This window comes from Alexandromys fortis, unplaced genomic scaffold (assembly GCF_014885135.2).
Source record: "Alexandromys fortis isolate MF-2015 unplaced genomic scaffold, M_Fortis_MF-2015_v1.1 scaffold_303, whole genome shotgun sequence".
In the NCBI taxonomy this organism is placed as follows: domain Eukaryota; kingdom Metazoa; phylum Chordata; class Mammalia; order Rodentia; family Cricetidae; genus Alexandromys; species Alexandromys fortis.
In genome coordinates this window covers 495,596-514,066 of record NW_026068181.1, presented here as the reverse complement: position 1 = coordinate 514,066, position 18,471 = coordinate 495,596, and the positions used below count along the sequence as shown (strand labels likewise).

The 18,471-nt window shown below is 44.6% G+C and overlaps 3 protein-coding genes and 1 pseudogene across 4 annotated transcripts in view; all 4 read left to right on the top strand.

Moving 5' to 3' along the window:
* The window catches only part of LOC126492637 (tripartite motif-containing protein 30A-like), a 399,822-nt gene that overhangs the window by 214,890 nt on the left and 166,461 nt on the right, over positions 1 to 18,471 (top strand). The gene's annotated exons all lie outside the window — the stretch shown is intronic.
* LOC126492642 (tripartite motif-containing protein 30A-like) overlaps positions 1 to 18,471 on the top strand; it is a 361,486-nt gene that overhangs the window by 214,827 nt on the left and 128,188 nt on the right. The window lies entirely within an intron of this gene.
* LOC126492625 (olfactory receptor 52D1-like) lies at positions 2,805 to 3,801 on the top strand. The gene is given in 2 exon segments (XM_050129157.1): positions 2,805 to 3,499; positions 3,501 to 3,801. Coding segments are annotated over 2 exon segments (996 nt in total).
* On the top strand, positions 5,954 to 9,890 carry LOC126492669 (olfactomedin-4-like; annotated as a pseudogene).

Sequence of the window (18,471 nt, the reverse complement as noted above, 5' to 3'; positions counted from 1 at the left end):
CTCCTGGAACAAAGCCTCCCAATGACCTCTCCTTGGATCTTTTCCACATTGAGCTCAGCACTGAAGGTCCAAAGTCATGAAATGGGTTGTTGAGACTTTGGTTTCTTTTCACAGAACCAGAGGAGAGCAGATTGGGTAAGCTTGCACTGCTCCGTTGCCTGTATGTACTCCTCTGTGCTTAGCTTCCTGCTGTAGGAAGGGCCACTGGACTTCATCTTCAGGAATCTGGCACAAAGTATTAGCATTTCTCCTCTGTCTCACTGTTCTCTGTCAGAATGGTAAAGAAAGAGGCGAGTGAGGGCAACACCCCATGCTTCTCGCTTTGCTTAACAATGGTCTTATAACCAGACGAATCCCAACAAGTTCTATTGCCAAAGGAAGTCCTTTTTGGATCAAATCAAAATCTTTTATTCCCCCTTTTAATCAGTTGAACCGATAAGTTCATACCCATTTGATGGCTCACCATTTTTGTTTCAGTCTCCTGTTCGCGTTTTGTGTTTTGTTTTTCATTTAAAGCACATGGACAGGCCACCTACCACATTTGTGCACTAGACTGCAGTGAGAGGATCTCTGAAGGATGGAGTCGAGTGATGGAAGTTCTGACTACAACAGCAGTAATGTTCAGTGTGTGCTGAGTAGTCACTGCAGTATAGAGTCTGCTGAACCCTAAAGAATTAGGTAAGTATTGATTTATGGCTTAAATTACTTTTATTCGAGTGGCTTGAACCTAAGGTCTCGTACAAGATAGGTAAGTTCTTTACCAATGAGCTATGTCGCCAGTGCTTTAGATTCATAGCACTTTGTATGTATGTATGTATGTATGTATGTATGTATGTATATGTTTCATGTACGTATAAACACACTACATATTTTTATATATGTATATACACAATATATGTATATATGCACACTGTATTACAGTCTATATGTTTATACACACACTATATTTGTGTATACATATTTGCATATATGTATATACACACACAACTCCTTTCAAAGCATTGTGGGAGTAGATGCATTTGATTACCCTCACTGTAGAAATGAGACGATGAAGACAAGAGATGAGGACCTTGTGCAAAGTCACAGCCTTTGTGTGGCAGAAATAGGATCTTCACCTAAACAACTTGGCTTCAGAGTTTGCTCTGAGTTTTGTCATTGTCCTGAAATGAGGACAAACAGGAGCAGGAACAATATAATTTTGTATCATATTAGTATCCTTACTTCTTCCAAAATCAGGTGAGAACCCAAAATTGGATCAAATCATGGTTCCAAGTTAATTGATTCTCCCCAGATCTTAAGAAGAACAGACTGACTGGAGCATTCCAGTTTATTTCTTGAGCCCTCCCACCCTGCCTTCTGTGCATCAGGCTGATTTCATATGTGTCTGGTGCTCTTTTCTGTTCATGAGGGCTGACCTTTGTCATTAAAGCTTCTCAGGCAAGAGCTTATCCTTGAGGCACTGTGAAAGGAGGAACTCTGAGGACCCAAGTCAGCACAAAGAGGATCATCAGGAAAAGAGAAGAGATGGTGATGACCGCATGGTCTCTGGAGGTAGCCGAGGGTAGGGACAAACCCTGGTTACCAGGTGGCTCATGAAACACCCCTGTCTCCAGGACAGATGCTGGTAAAGATGAGCACACGTGAATCAGAACAGAGATCCCAACTACTGAGGAAGTGATAACTTGTGTCTTTAGTAGTCTGTTCTGTATGCGGGAGCCCAGGCAGGGTGTTCTCCACATCCAGAGGACGCTATGGGTCCCCATGGTAAATGGTGATGCTAGACCCTGTCACTTCGCAAACAAATTGCCTTCCAGAAGGAAGTTCTGATTCCTACTCAGCAACTCCCATGTGGGAAGGTCTAGTGTGGGTTTAATCTCTGTTCTGTTGGAGGCTGTGCAGAAGAGTGAAGGCCCCGGAAAAAGCTCTGCTGAATTCACAACTCTGCTAAGGTGTTCTCTGGTCACCTAGCCCAGGTATCTCAGTCCGCAGGTTAACAGTCTATCAGACCAACTTAGACTGCCAGACTTGTACCTTTCAAGAAACTGAATGACAAGACTGTGGTCTTCAGGTAGAGAACAAAGAATCCTATTCTGCAATTCCTTTCTCTGGGGTGTGCTGTGGTGTATTGATGTTGGTGTCAGAGGATGCCTGTGGTGATTTAGAACTCATAGTCTTCCTGCCTCAATCTCCAGAGTGCTGAATGTTTTGAATTCCTGACTGGAGGCAGCAGTAGTTCAAGGACAGCCAGGATAACAGACCCCATCTAGTTCTCTCCCTCTACCAACATTTTGTGTTTTGTTTTCTTTTTCAAGACAGGGTTTCTTGTAGCTTTATATCTTATCCTGGGAATTTGCTCTGTAGACCATGCTGTCCATGACCTCACAGAGATCCATTAGCCTTTCCCTCCCGAGTGCTGGGAAAAGGACTGTGACACCACTGCCTGGCTCAGTACCACCATTGTAATTTGACCACCCACTCCACTGTTATGAAGACACCCAGCCCCAATCCCTTTCTCTGCTTCCCCAGACCTGATGATCTATATTCTGAATGGACACCAGATTTCCCAAAACGGATCCCATAGAGTCCAAATTCTTTGATTCAGCAAACGAAAATGCTAACAAATCCCCAATACTGTTGGGAACTCTATTGTTAGCACAGCAGTTCATGGCATAGTGATCAGAAAGGAAATGCCAGCTGTGACAGCTTATCCCTTCCCTTCCCTCACCCAACTCTCCAGAGCTTTACAGTCGCCCTCACAGATGTCCTTTATGCCCTGCAGGGACAGAGCCAGGTGGAAGCAGAAGATGGAGCTGGATTCTGCACTCCTCAGCCTCAATCAGACAGTTTCTGAGCCCGGGCCCTTTATCCTGCTGGGTGTGCCAGGACTGGAGGGCCTGCATGCCTGGATTGCTGTGCCCGTGTGCCTGCTGTACCTGGCATCTTTGGTAGAGAATACACTTCTCCTGGGGCTGGTGGCAGTGGACAAAACCCTCCAGGCTCCCATGTACCAGCTTCTGGGGCTTCTGGCAGCCGCTGACTTGATTCTGGCCACATCCACGGTGCCTAAAGCCCTAGTTGTGCTCTGGGGCTTGTCGGATGAAATCTCCTTTGTGGGCTGTTTAGCTCAGCTCTTTGTGGCTCACGTGGCCTTCATTGCTGAATCCTCAGTGCTGCTGGCCATGGCAGTGGACCGCTATGTGGCCATCTGCCAGTCTCTACGCTATGGGGCTCTGCTGAGCCCGCGTGTGGTGGGCATGGTGGCTGTAGCAGCTGTGATGCGTGGCGCCTGTGTCATGGCACCCCCTGTGGTCCTTCTGCAGAGACTCCCTTACTGTGGGCATCGGGCCTTGCCTCACACATACTGCGAGCACATGGGTGTGGCTCGTCTTGCATGTGGCGACATACGTTCCAACATCTGGTATGGACTGGCTACCACACTGCTCTCTCCAGCCCTGGACCTAGGGCTCATAGGTGCTTCCTATGCCCTTATACTCCGTGCAGCCATCCCCTGGTGCCCGCTACAAGACCTTGGGTACATGTGGGGCCCATGCTGGTGTCATTGTTCTCTTCTACACACCTGCTCTCTTTTCCTTCCTGGCTCACCGTTTTGGCCACCACACAGTTCCTGGCCACATCCATATTTTATTGGCTAATCTCTACGTGGTAGTTCCTCCAGCACTTAATCCTGTTGTCTATGGAGTGCGCACAAAGCAGATCACTCAGAGACTTAGACATTTGCTTCAAAGGGTGAGAAAGGTGGGCACCAACCTGCCAGCCGTGCCACACACTTTATCTGTGTGAACCCAAGTGTTGACACCATCTGCCATCAGGTGGGGCCATGACCATATTACTATTCCAAACATGTAGGCAGGCAGAGTACAGCAAACTGACCTCTCCCTATCCAGCTTCACCAGTACAGTTTGCTCTTTCAGTTCTGTTTTGACTTCCAGTGACAAGTATAGAAAGTATAGAAGAGCTTGGGCCCTTCAGTGACCCACAATGGGGCCCAGGACACATCTGCAAGGCTATGGTCTTTCTCCATCATTCTCACACACTCAGATTGGTCTAATGTGGCTCAGTGTGGGTTCTTTGTAAGGCATCTGTTACTAAGCAAGAATTCCATGTCTGCTGAAGGGATAAAGACAGGAAGAGCTGGAGGAATAGTATAGGATAGGATAGGATAAGATAGGATAGGATAGGATAGGTTAGTATAGTATTCATAGTGTAGTGTAGCATACCATAGCATAGCATAGCATAGCATAGATAGTATAAGGTGCAGAGCTTTGAAAACTTGGCTTTGATCTGGGTGGTCAATACCTTGAGTTCTTCAGAGCTGCTGAGGTGACAGTAATGCAAGTGCATCCATGAGAGGGTTTCTATTTCGGATAAGAGTCTGAGGAAGTTCCTGCTTTTTACAGTGTGTCATTTGCTAGATATAGTTGCTAAGATGCGGGAAAGGCTACTGCTCAGTCTTATGCTCATTGCCCTGGCTATTCTCCTACTCAGCCTTCCTTCCATCTGTTCTCCCATGAAACACAGAGCTAGTGACACCCATTTGAACCCTGATTCCAGATGCTTTCATATCATGTTCATATTTGGTTTATAAATAAACTCTCAAGATAACCAGAGGTTGTCTTGTAAACATCTGTGATTCCCAGATGAAAATACAGGACTTGATGGAGAATGTACCTTATGTATTTTTGGTTTTAAATACGGAGACAGTCAATGATAACCTGTCAACCAAGATAAAATATAAACTCGAGATTTTCTTATGTTGGAAAGTCATACAATTCCCCAGAATTATATGTGCCACAGATCTTGAAGTGTTCTAGAATGGAAAGTGTGAGATTTTGTGTGCCTTGTTAAAACAGGTGTACAGCACAGGCAGGCTCTCAAAGGATGAATGAGCAGTTGAGGGCCTTGGTACTAAGTGCTGCAGTGTCTGGATTTAGGGGCACTGTGAGAAGTAGGGAAGCAACAGAAGTCATAACTAGTAGCTGTAGATAGCAACCTTCTCAATAAAAGTGGAATGATAAGCCCTTCAAGGCAACCTTGCTTGGAAATGTAGCATCTCCGAGGCACATGACCAAATGATAATCCACATTGCTTGTGAAATAGGTACTCCAGTAAGATGGCTGAGGACAAAGAAAGGGCAGGAGAGATTTTGGATAGCCAAAAGAGAGAGCCCTGAGCTGTGATTTGTCTTCTAGGTCTTAGGAACCAAACTCGTCCTTCTCCATAGGAATATCTGCTTGAGAGGCCAGAGAACTTGAGGCCTGATAGCCTCCTGCTGCTGGTGGCATGGAGGCTTCTTAGTGCAGACAGCAGAGGCTGGGGGCATTTGGATTAGGGAGACCAGGGGAGCATTTGGAAGGGAGTAGAGTAAAAATGTTTAGAGTACCCAGTAGAGTGGAGGGGGCACCTTGCTAAAGATGAGGGAAGGTGTGTAACAGGGCAAAACAGTGCAGTGATGCTTGCATTTCCCCCCAGGGGCACACTTTGGCCTCTTTCCAAGGGAAATGATTAAGTAGTTAAGTAAATGGCTTCTGCCCTTAGGTTGAACAGGTTAGGTTGCATTTCCTTCTAGAGCCTTCCTCCCTCCCTGAAAATTGAGGAAAATACCATAATCCCCTTTGAAAGGGACCCTTCCCAAGGTCTGCCAGATCTGTCAGGTTTGTCTATTTGTGTAGGAGGGCCTGGCAGGGCAGGAACAGATCTCTGTTTGGGATGGATTGAGGGCAACCCTGTTTTCATAGAGGAAATACACTTCCACCCATGTTTGAAGGGACCAGTTTTTTATGATCCCCTTTCCCACCCTTTAAAACCCTACACATAGCTTAGCTTTTTTGGATGTTGAAATCTTTGTTTTCTCCTACTGAGACTATTCATTGGTAATGGAGTTAAAAGCTCAGGGTAGTCTAGGGACTTAGCCAATACCTACAGCTGGTCCGAGATGCACTCTTACCTAGCTCTTTTGGCCCCTTTTCTGCTGCTCCTGGCACTTCCAGGACAGCTTCAGGTACAGGCAAAGGGTAAAGGTATCATGTAGGAGAGATAGTTCTGGTTTGGGCTGGCCGCTTTTTCCGATCTCATTTTCTTCAAAATTCCTAGGTCTCTGGCAAGAGTGAAGATAGAGAAAACTGGAGGAGAGATGATGATGGATGCGATGCCATTTTGTTGATTGGATATCTGTTGGATAGTATGGTCATAAGATGAGAGGAGAGAGAGAGAAAGAGAGAGATAGAGAGATAGATAGATAGATAGAGAGAGAGAGAACAAACTATATATTCTGATGTTACAAGTCCTTGTTTTTTACCACCACATGCATACTCTTCCTGTGATAAAGATGCTGGTGGTGAGGATGGGATGGTCAGCCCAAAACATTATAGATCAAGTGGCCTTATTAGGTTGAAGACATAGCCAGTGTAAGCTCTGGGTATCAGAGCTCAAAAACATATGGAGGAGGGTAAAGCTTCTCAGAGAAATACAGGAACCATATATAAACCCCAGTTGGTACTATGGTCATAGTCTAAAATTTAGAAGGAAATTCTAATATAGTGCCAGCTTATTAGGCTTCAAACTGAAATGGAGAAAGAATTAATGAACTATCTTAGTCATCTAAGAGTCATCTAAGTGACTCTAAGAAGGCAGGAACTATCTCAAGTGCTCTCACTACTTGTCTATATTATCTATCTATCTATCTATCTATCTATCTATCTATCTATCTATCTGTCTGTCTCTCTGTCCATCTACTTACCAACCTTGAAGTAAAACAATAGGGACAATGCCACAGTTTCAATTATGACCCATGTGAAAGTACGGGGACACAGAGAGATTACATATGCAATATGAGGGGAAATAGAAAATGTAGCTCTAGAATCAGTGGATTTGAAATGGGTGTGAGAAATTCATGTTAATGCAAGGATAAGACGAATTCAAGTTATGTGTCTCTTAGCCTTACAGCTGCCCCACTCTTGCTCTGGTTCACTGAGACAAGGGAGCGCTTTCTGCCTTCACCTTCGGGCTTATGTTGACCCATTCCATTATAGTTTAGAGTTGTGTAGATGCCTTTGACATAAGAGCACAAGATTTGGAATAAATACCTAACTTTGGAGAAGTTCCCAGTCTTGTTAATTATTAGTTACATGATTTTATAAGATTCTTTTAATCTCAGACCCTTGTGTTTTTCAACTGCAATTCCTGGATCCCCACTCACCTCATGCTATGTTATTGTGAGTGTTAGCTCTGGATCCAGATGTGGACTCCTCCTTCTGCTTCTCTTGATGATTATGAACTCTCTCTACATGCTTCCTTCAGGAGAGGCTGATGTAGAGATCTTTGCTGTAGGGGTTGTAGAGGTCTTTGTTGACAACTGAAGCTCCTTAAGCCTGCCTCAGTGTTTTTCTGAAAGAAATCTTGACAACCGATGAAGGAAATCTTGGCAATCGGCTATGTGGAGTGTAGCTATCTGCACTTATACTAGTGATATTTAATTTGTATTTTAATAAATAAAGCTTAGCTGCGTAAAATAGCCCCACTTGGACAGCCTTAAAGACCACGCTGGCCTCAGAGGTCCTGAGTGCTGGGATTAAAGTCATGAGCCACCACTGACTGCCAAGAGTTCAAGACCAGCCAGGTCTATAAGGCTGACCAGTGTACTTGTTTTACTCTCTGATTTTCAGGCAAGCTTTATCTATTAAAATGCAAATGAAATATCACTACGTGCACTCCATACATGATTCTGGGTGAGAGTGAGTGGTCAACTAATGGAAGTTAGGAGAGGACTGAAGCTTCATTGCTGGCAAATTAAAGTAACTCAAACTCCCAACACAGGAATCCCTCAGCAGTCAGTAAGATTCATAGTGTTCCCCACTACCCCACAGCAGGGCTGGCCTCTCTCCCTGACTTGCTTTTGCAAATAGCCTATAGTGATCCAGTGTGCTTCGTTGCCCTCAGTGTTCCTTTGACCCTGATTTTGCAGTTGGTGAGAAGTGCATTCAATTCCACGGATGAAAGTGGCACTTTCCAGTGTGTGGTCCATCTGCCCAACAACTTGATATTCCTGCAGCAGCTGGAACAGCTACAGAATACACTACAGGATCTCATTGGCAAGTACGAACAACAGCTGTCCAGGGTGAGTGAGTGCTGGAGATGGGGCAATTGCAAGACCATCTTTTACCGACTTCAGTTTAGCCATGACTCCATGGCAATGATTCCCTGGATTTGAGATCAAACCTAAGGAAGAAAGGGAAATTTGGTCCTATTCTTAATGGTTCCCATAGTAAAGCATGGCTTATGATGTTTATAGGAGCTTCTTACATTGATAGATAAAATAGTGGTTGTAGATCCATTGAAAAACAAGACGGGGGAAACACAGACATACATATAGTCTAATCAAAGTGTTGAACGCAGGATGATCAATGTGGAGGATCAAAGAGCATATTTGCCATAATGAACTGAACTAGAGGTGCCACGTGGAAGGGTTGGTCTGGAAAGCTTGGCACTGAGCCTATAAGAAGGGCAAGGGAGTGAAATACTATATCTGTAGTCCAGTGTTGCTAATGGTCTAGCAAACCTTACTTGCTGAACTCCCGGGGAAGCTTCATGATATATGGCCAGACTGGAAGCTGTTATTGTTCATCTTTTGTGCTAGTCCTAAGCGTTGGGTGGCTCTAAATGTTCTATGAATAGTATAGGTGGTATTTTTTTCCTTCAGAAAAGCAGGGACCTCAGTGTTCTCAGGTAAGAAGTGGAGTTATTACTACTGTCAAATAAAGTGATAGACAGAAGGTGGATGTAAATGGATGAGAAGAGTCGGGCTCCTTGACATTTGGAGGAACAATACAGTCAGACTTTGGAAATGAGTCACATGCTGGAGTCCAGGAATCCTCATGTCACTGGGTCCCAATATAACAACCCAGCCTTCAACCTGCTATGCCTAGAACTGGAAGGTGCACAGGAGTTGATAGCCCAGCTTCAGGTCAAGGCAGGTGTCAGCGGGGCCCGGGAGCTCCTCCACCAACTCCGGAACCAGGTGTGTAGATGGATTAAAGTGCTCTCCCTTCCCCCACTTCTTCTCACAGCCTCCTTTGTTACCTGGTTAGCTATCATAGACACTTCCACTTTCTAGAGAAGATGCTGAACCCAGAAAATCGAGAGTACCAGTTGAGCTTGAGGACACCCTGTGATCCACATTCCTGGGATCTCGTTCCCTCAGGTCACCAATGCGAGTCTGAGCCTGAAGGTTCTGGCTGACGCTGACTTCCGAAGCTTTCGTGCTCTCCATGAGGAGTTGGACGTCCTTGAGGGCCGACTAAGTGAGTGTGAGAGGGAGAAGGAACAGGAACAGTCTTCCAGACACCCTGGTCTACCCCTGGCTCCGGGTGAGTTCACAGACTGAATTCCCCATGATTTTGTTTCTCCGTTGACTGGGCAAATGCATGATTGCTACAGGAGTCTGAAGGACGAATGGAAGGCCAGTAAAGATCTTGATAAGTTTCCTGATTGTACCAAGACTGGTATCTTCTCATATGCAGCCATTTATACATCTAATAGCCAGGCAATGCATTCATCTCTATCCATGCAAAATCAGTCTGTTCATATGATTATGCATGCAGTTGCATGAGCATGTTCTCAAGCACACATGTACTGATTACACTCCATCCTCTGCATCTGTGGGTTATATGCTTTGTAGCTAGCTCATATCTCGCTTGCGCTGCCCTGCAGGTTCCTGCACTCATGGAGGCCTACAGAAAGTGAGCAGACCCATTGTGCTGAAGCTCAACTGGAGGGGTTTATCATACAAAGTAGGTGCCTGGGGCCGAGACTCAGCACCCAACCCAGTTTCTGCCCTTTACTGGGTGTCTCCCCTGTGTGCTGATGGCAGGTGAGTCCTGGATGACAAATTTTATGTGCCTGGATCCATCTCTATATGTACTTTAGCCTGGTCCTGACAGGCTTCTTAGTAGCCCTAGCACGGATTTTTTTTTTAAAGATTTTTATTCATTTTACATAACAACCACAGTTGTATCCCCTTCCTCAACACACATGATCCATTCTTCAGAGATCCTATGGAGAGTCAAAAAATCCCAGCAGACCAATTTGAGGTAGGACTAAGCCCCTCCCCTACTACACCATGACTGAACAAGGTAACCCACCATAGGTATTGGGCTCCAAAAGCCAGTTCATGCATTAGGGATAAATTCTGATCTTACTGCCAGGGGAGACACAAACAAAGCAAGCCACACAACTGTCACCCAATTTCAGAGGGCCTAGTTTGGTCTCTTGCAGGTTCCTCAGCTGTCAATTCAGAGTCCATGAGCTCCCACTAGCTCAGGTCAGCTGTCTCTGTGGTTTTTCCCATCATGATCTTGACCCCTTTGCTGATATTATCCCTCCTTCCTCTCTTTGACTGGACTCCAGGAGCTAGGCCTAAGGCTTGGCTGTGGATCTCTGCATACCTTTTTATCACGTACTAGATGAAGGTCCTATGATACAATTAGGATAGTTATCAATCTTATTACTGGGGAAGGCCAGTTCAGGCAACCTCTCCACTATTGCAAGGAGTCTTGTTTTAATAATTCATTTTAGTTCATTTTTATTGAGCTCTACATTTTTCTCTGCTCCCTTCCCTGCCTCTCTCCTTTCTTTCAATCCTTCCCCAAGGTCCCCATGCTCCAGGTTTACTCAGGAGATCTTGTCTTTTTCTATTTCCCATGCAGATTAGATCCATGTATGTCTCTCTTAGGGTACTCACTGTTGTCTGTACAATTCTCTGGGATTGTGATTTGTAGACTGGTTTTCTTTGCTTTATGTTTAAAAACCATCTATGAGTGAGTACATATGATAATTGTCTTTCTTGGTCTGGATTATGTCACTCAAAATGCTGTTTTCTAGCTCCATCCATTTTCCTGCAAAATTCAAGATGTTGTTATTTTATTCTGTTGTGTAGTACTCCATTGTGTAAATGTATCACATTTTCCTTATTCGTTTTTCGGTCCAGGGGCATTAAGTTGTTTCCAGGTTCTGGCTATGACAAACAATGCTCCTATGAACATAGTTGTCCACATGTCCTTGTGGTATGATTGAGCATCATTTGGATATATACCCAAAAGTAGTATTGCTGGGTATTTTAGAATGTTGTTTCCCAATTTTCTAAGAAATCACCACACTGATATCCAAAGGGGTTGTACCAGCTTGCAGTCCTACCAGCAATGTAGGATTCTTACCTTTACCTTACAAGCTCTCCAGCATAAGTTGTCATCATTGTTTTTGATTTTGGCCATTCTTACAATTGTAAGATGGAATATCAGAATTGTTTTGATTTGCATTTTTTGATGGCTAAGGATGCTGAGCATTTTCTTAAGTGTCTTTAAGCCATTTCAGATTCCTTTGTTGAGGGTTCCTTTTAGGTCTGTACTCCATTTTTTAAAATTGGATTATTTGTTTTTATGACCAATTTCTTTGCAAGGAGTGTTAACTGTGGTCATCTTTGTAATGATCATCCTGTGAATTTCCCTAGCTATAGGTTTCTCTTTAACCCTAAAATGGCTCCCTCTATCAAGATAACTCTTTTATTGTTCTCCTTCTCTGTCTCTCCCCCAACTCGACCATCTTATTTTATTTTTATTCTCATCCTCCACTCCCTCCCCTTCCCTCCAGGTTACCCAGGATATCTTACCTATTTCCTCTTCCTAGGAAATGATTAATACTCCATTGTGTAAATGTATCACATTTTCTTTATCCATTTTTCAACTGAGGGGAATCTAGGGTGTTTCTAGGTTCTGGCTATTATGAATAATGTTTCTATGAACATATTAGAGAAAGTGTTCTTGGGGTATGATTGAGCATCTTTTGGGTATATGCCCAAGAGTGGTATTGCTGAGTCTTGAGGTAGAATGATTCACAATTTTCTGAAAAACTGCCATATTGATTTCCTAAGTGACTGTACAAGTTTGTACCACCACCTGCAGTGAAGGAGTGTTCCCCTTACTCCGCATTGTCTCCAGCTTAAGCTGTCATCAGTGTTTGTTATCTAAGTCTATCAAACAGGTGTAAGATGATATCTCAGAGTCATTTTCACGTGCCTTACCCTAATGATTAAGGATGTTGAGCAATTCCTTCAATGTCTTTTGGGCAATTGAGTTTCTTCTGTTGAGAATTTTCTGTTTAGTTCTGTACCCCATTTTTAAATTGGGTTATTTGGTATTTTGATGTCTAGTTTCTTGAGTTCTTTATATATTTGGAGATCAGTCCTCTGTCAGATATGGGGTTGTTGACGATCTTTTCCCATTCTGCATGCTGTTATTTTATTTACCATATTTTTTGCCTTACAGAAACTTCTTGGTTTCAGGAGGTCCCATTTTTTAATTGTTGTTCTCAGTGTCTGTGCTACTGGTGTTATATTAAAGAAGTGGTCTTCTGTGCCAATGCATTCAAGGTGATTTCCCACTTTGTCTTGTATTAGGTTCAGCGTAACTAAATTTTTGTTGAAGTCTTCAATCCACTTAGACTTGAGCTTTGTGCATGGAGCCAGACTTTAACCTATGTGCATTCTTCTACATGCTAACTAACATTCAGTTAAGACACCACCATTTGTTAAAGCTGCTTTCATTTTTCCACTGTACAATTTTGCTTCTTTGTCAAAAATCAGGTGTTCATAGGTGTGTGGATTAATGTCAGTATCCTCAACTTGATTCCATTGATCTACATGTTTCTTTTTATGCCAATATCAAGCTGTTTTTATTATCATAGTTCGAGGTCTATGAAGAATTGTGTTAGTATTATGATGGGGACTGCATTGAATCTGTAGATTGCTTTTGGCAAAATGGACATTTTTACTATATTAATTATACCTATTCAAGACTATGGGAGATAGTTTCATTTTATGGTATCTTCTTAAATTTAGTTCTTCAAAGACATGAAGTTCTTGTCATCAGATCTTTCCCTGTTTGGTTAGAGTTACCCCAAGATATTCTTTATTACTTATGACTATTGTGAAGGTGATATTTCTCTGATTTTTTTCAGCCCATTTATCATTTGTTTATAGGATGGTGATTTTATTTTTTTAGTTAATATTGTATCCCACCACATTACTGAAAGTATTTATCAATTTTAGGTGTTTACTGGTAGAATTTTTGATGTTTCTAATGGGTACTATCATATCATCTGCAAATAGCAAAAATTAAATTTCTTCATTTCCAATTTGTATCCCACTGGTCTCCTTTTGTTGCTTATTGCTTTGGCTACAACTCTGAGACATCAATGCAGACCCCGCTAAGATAGGACTATGGACCCATATTTGGTCCTCATCAGCAAACTAAGCCTGGATGTTACCATGGCACCTTGTGACTCATCTCTGTATGACCCTAGCTGCAACAGGCCCCTCAGATCCCCATCTGTCCTCAGGGGACGGCACAGACCCTGAGTATTTTTGTGGCCTTTGGTGGTATCAGGAGCCATGGCTGTCAACCTAGGCCCTGGCTGTGGTAGTGCCATGGACCCAGACATAGCCCTATACTGGCCCACATATCACCATGGCGATGGATGACACAGACCTTTCAGATTGGTCTGGTCCTGGTGTTAGCATGGCCCTTGCACCCTGTCATAAACTCAGGTGTGTGACCAGACCTGGATCATCCACATGGCCTTCAATGGTTACCAAAACCATGCATATCAACACAGATGCTGGCTGCTGCAGGGCCATGAACCCAGACATGACCCTGGCAGCAGATCAGGTCTGGATGTCATTGTGTCCTCTGGGGGCAGCATGGCCACTCAGATTAACATGGTCCAAGGGTAGCATGGCCACGGGTGGTGGCCCAGACCCTAAGCATCCCTGTGGTATTGATAGCAACATGGGTCATATACATCAGCTATGTTAGGATTGAGAACACAGACATAGCCCTAGGCAGTAGCCCAGACCCAGACATCACCCTGGTTCTGGTAGTCCCACATGACCCATTCCCTGCCACCCTGGCTTCTTCAGAACTGCCTCTTACCACAGCACACTAACCATTCTGCCCCTCTCTCATTTCTCCACCATATGCTCGCTCATCATAATGGCACTCACCCACCTGGGGTTACAAGGCAGTGAGCAGGCCATGAATATCTTCAGTTAGGCCAGACTGTGAGGACCCATTCTGCTGCCAAGGTCTATGTCTCGGTCCACGGTCCACCCACGTTTGGGGTCTGTATTGATGTCTATGGCCCACAGTGCAACTAAAAGCCACACTGACATAAAGGGCCTGGGCCACCACCTAGGGCCCTGTTAGTGTCTGGGGGCTGAGCCTCTGCCAAGGCCATGTGGAGCTGAGTAGTCTGTACTGCCAACCCAGGGCCATGGTGTCGTCTGTGCCTGTGTTTCTGTCATGGTCTGTGTTGACATCCATGGCTCCTGTTACCACTGAGAGCAGTGAGGAGAGGGCTGCACAAAGTTAATGCTGCTCCTTACCAGTTATAGCACTAAAGAGAGTGGGCCTCGCATCTCTTCAGGGAAGTACAGAAGATATTTCCGTACTGGCCTGGTTACAGGTGAGCTGATTGAGAGTTGGAGAGCTAGCCCCACACTCTGTGGCATGGGTAAGGGAGAAAGACTCCACTTACCCCTTGTTCCTCATCCCTCACCACCTAAGCAAGCAGGAAAATCTGGTTCTGGGGTCAGGAGAGTGAGAGAGCTGATCCTGCCCCTCACTGGTGCATCACTCAGGAGAGCAGGCTCTGCACCTGGCCAGGGTAGCGCAGTAAAGCTGACCCAGTTGACAGGAGGTGCCAGTAATCTGGAACTGCAAAGGCTTATGGGAGATCTGGCCCCACCCTTCACCTACCATAAAGTGAAGTGGGAGAGAGAGCTGGGTCCCCTCCTCCCCCTTGCCACCTGTGGTGGGAGGGAGACCCGGCCTTGAGGTCACGAGAGTGGGAGGGAGGACTGTTCCTGCCCCTCACCAGCTGCAGCACACAGGAGCGTGGGCATGGCACCTTGCCTGGGCAACACACTAGTGCTGACTCTGTTGGTGAGGGTGGATAGATGAGCTAGGCCTGTAGGTGTGAGAGCAGGTGACCTCTCCCTTGTATGCCAGGGATGGCAAGGGTAAAGGAAACATGCCCCCCCTACCTCTTGCCACCTGTGTCAGGCAGGAGAGCTGACCTAGTAGCCATGAGAAGGGAGGAGTTGGCTCTGCCCCTTACCAAGTATGGCAATCTGGAGAGCAAGCCTTGCATCTTGTCTGGGCAAAACAGTAGAGCTGACCCTGGTGGTATGAGTATGTGTGAGACAGACCTGAGGGTGTGAACAGGGAAACTGATTCTACTCCTTGCTATCTGTTACACTTGGCTCAAGAGATCGCCACTGTAGTGGATTAATTAGAAAATGCTACAGGAACTCTGGTGGCTGCAGCGGCAGAAACCCTGCAGGTACCCAAGCGGTGGCAGCAGGCCATGTGGCAGCAGGCAGTGAACAGTTGGTTAGAAAAGCAGCCAGTCCCAGGTAGGGATGGCACAGTTCCCCAAGTGGCTGCAGCAGGCCACTAGGAGAGAAAGACAGATGGGCATGCCACGAGACAACACTTCAGGTCTCTGAAGGCGGCAGGGCCCTGGCAGGTAGCCACACGGGGCAGCAGGAGAGAGACAGCAACATGTATAGGAACACCATGCAGACTGAGGTTGGATATTTATTTAGTGGGTTATAGAGGGGAAGGAGAGAAGGGGAGAAGAGCAGAGAAGGAGAGAGGGGGGAGGGGAGAGATGGAAGCAGAAGCTGCTTCTTTGAGAGGGAGGTGGAAAAGGAAGAGACTCAGGCTACAAGCAAGAAGGAAGATCTCTCTGCCTCAGCTGATGGGGGGAGGCGGGGTTGGAGGGTTTGTGTGTGGGGGAGTTAGGAGTGGGCAGGGCTGTCTCTTAAAGGGAAAGGACAGATCATTACAGCCAGGATGGTTACAGTGAAGGAATATTGGCAGCTGGTCAACCCAGCTACCACCCAGGCTCAGAACCAGGACTATGAGTTAGCCCACCCCAAACCCACCTCATCTATGAATGCTAGGGCTGGACCTGCAGATCCAAAGCTACGGGATCTCCATGACACAAGGCAACAACAGGATATTTTAGAGTTGTCCCACTGAGGAATTCAGTGTTGATGGTGTAGCAGAAGCTAGAGGCCTTGAACCAGACTAAATAACTCACTGGAATGAATACTTACAAGCAAAGATGTGTGGACTGAGTGGTGGTGACACACCCCTTTAATCCCAGCACTCTGGAGGCAGAGGCATGCGAATCTCCATGAGATCAATGCCAGCCTGGTCTACAGAGCTAATTCCAGGACAGTCAGAGCTATTACACATAGATGGTTTTGTCTCAAAAAAAAAAAAAAAAAAAAAAAAACCCCACCACCACCTCCACCACCAACAAAAAAGCCCACTTACTCCAGCCAAAATATCTAAACAAATAAAGATGTATGGTCTACTGTGTGACTCAATGGACCACATTACAGCTTTCATGCTGAGGTTTAAAAAAAATTCTTTTGGTTTTTACTACTAAATTTTGTTTGGGGGCAAGGTTGCAAGGGCAGAAGCCAGGAGTGAAAGGACAAGGAGATGAGTAGGATCAGGATGCATGATGTGAAATCTACAGAGAATCAATAAAAAGCAAAAACAATAATATTTTCTTTAATTAATTTAATTTTTGAGACAAGGTCTCACTATGTGGCCCTGACTGTACAGGAGTTCACTATGTAGACCAGGCTCATATGTTGAAATAGGAGTGGCAGCGCTGTGTCCCCAACACCCCGGCCGCTTGGCTAGCTCATGCCCGAAATAACAACACACAAACTGTATTCATTTAAGAACTGCTTGGCCCATGAACTCTAGCCCTTACAGGCTAATTCTCGCACCTGGACTAGCCCATTTCTAATGATGTGTGTGTAAGCACCCCAAGGTGCGCTTACCGGGAAGATTCTAGCCTATGTCCATCCTGGGTTGGAGTTGCCTGGGAGAGCTGAGCATGGCGTCTCTGCTCCAGAGAGCAGAGCTGTCCGGTCCCTCAGGAAGCAGAGCAGAGTCTGACCTCACTTCCTCTTCCGCCCAGAATTCTATTCTTGAAGTAGATTGGTGCTGCCAGGAGCAGAGTGTCTCGTTGTCATGAAAAAGTCCTAAGTTATTAAAACATTTAAAATGCCATATTCTATAATCTTTGAAAAATATGAAGAATGCCTATCTAAAATATATCTATGTACATCTAGAAAATCTTAACTAACATAACTATGAACTTGACTATTATGATTATCCCTTAACAATCTATATTTCTAACTATACATTACATTTTTAAACAAACTACACTATCACAGTACCTTAACCAAGATCAGAAATACATATACATATAACAAAATTGACCTTAAATCTCTATAAGTAAAGCAAAATCTATACTAATGCAAATTATTCATATCTATGTCACTCATCATAGAGATCTACCTGGCTCTGCTTTCAGAGAGCTGGGATTTAAGGCGTGTTTTGTTGATTCTCCTCTCCATTTTCCTTTTTAATCTTCACTGTGTCCAAATCATGTGCAAACCTAAGAAACCCTCTCTGTGATGCAGTGTGAATGGAGACTGCTTCTTTGATCTAGGCTGCCCAGACCCGAAAAATCACACAGAAAAAAATCACACAGAAAAACAGAACAGTTCTTAGCCTATTAGCTCAGGCTTCTTATTAATTAAGTCTTATATGTTAAATTAACCCACTTCTATTACTCTGTATCACCACAAGGACGTGGCCTACAGGTAAGGATCTGCGGCATCTGTCTCCTGCAGTTATTACAGGGCATCTCTCTGACTCCACCTATTGTCTTGATCTCTTCAGATCCCACCTGGCTTTGCTCTGCTAAGCCATTGGCCAAAACAGCTTCTTTATTAGCTAATGGTAATAAAAAACATATTCACAGCATACAGAGGGGAATCTCACATCAATGCAGATTTTGTTCTTGCTCTCTGGAATGAGTTTTATTCTTTAAGTGTTTCAACAAATCCAATACTTTATACATTAACCCTAATTATTCCAAAGAGGGACCTAAACAAAGACATATATAAAATGCATATTCTATATCTGTTTAACTACTACTTCTACTACTACTATTTAGTAAGAAATTTTATCTCCATTGTTGAAGCTGTCCTAATTAATTTTATTATGGAGAGCGACATCCTCACTTTCTCAAATGTATATGTCGCTACTTCATCAGGACATATTGTGAGGCTTAAGCTGACATCACAATATTTCTTTTCTTAACAGGTCATATCCTTGGGGTGGGGCATCTGTGAAGGGTCATCACCACTTAGTCCACTCTGTGCCAAGTATGAGTCAGTAGCCAAGCCAGGCCTCAGCTGGGCCACATCTGGAGAATTGGGGTAAGGGCACGACACCGAATAATACTGGACTCAGCCCATTCATTCTTCTTGGGGGCGCCAAGAAAAACTAACCCATGATCTTA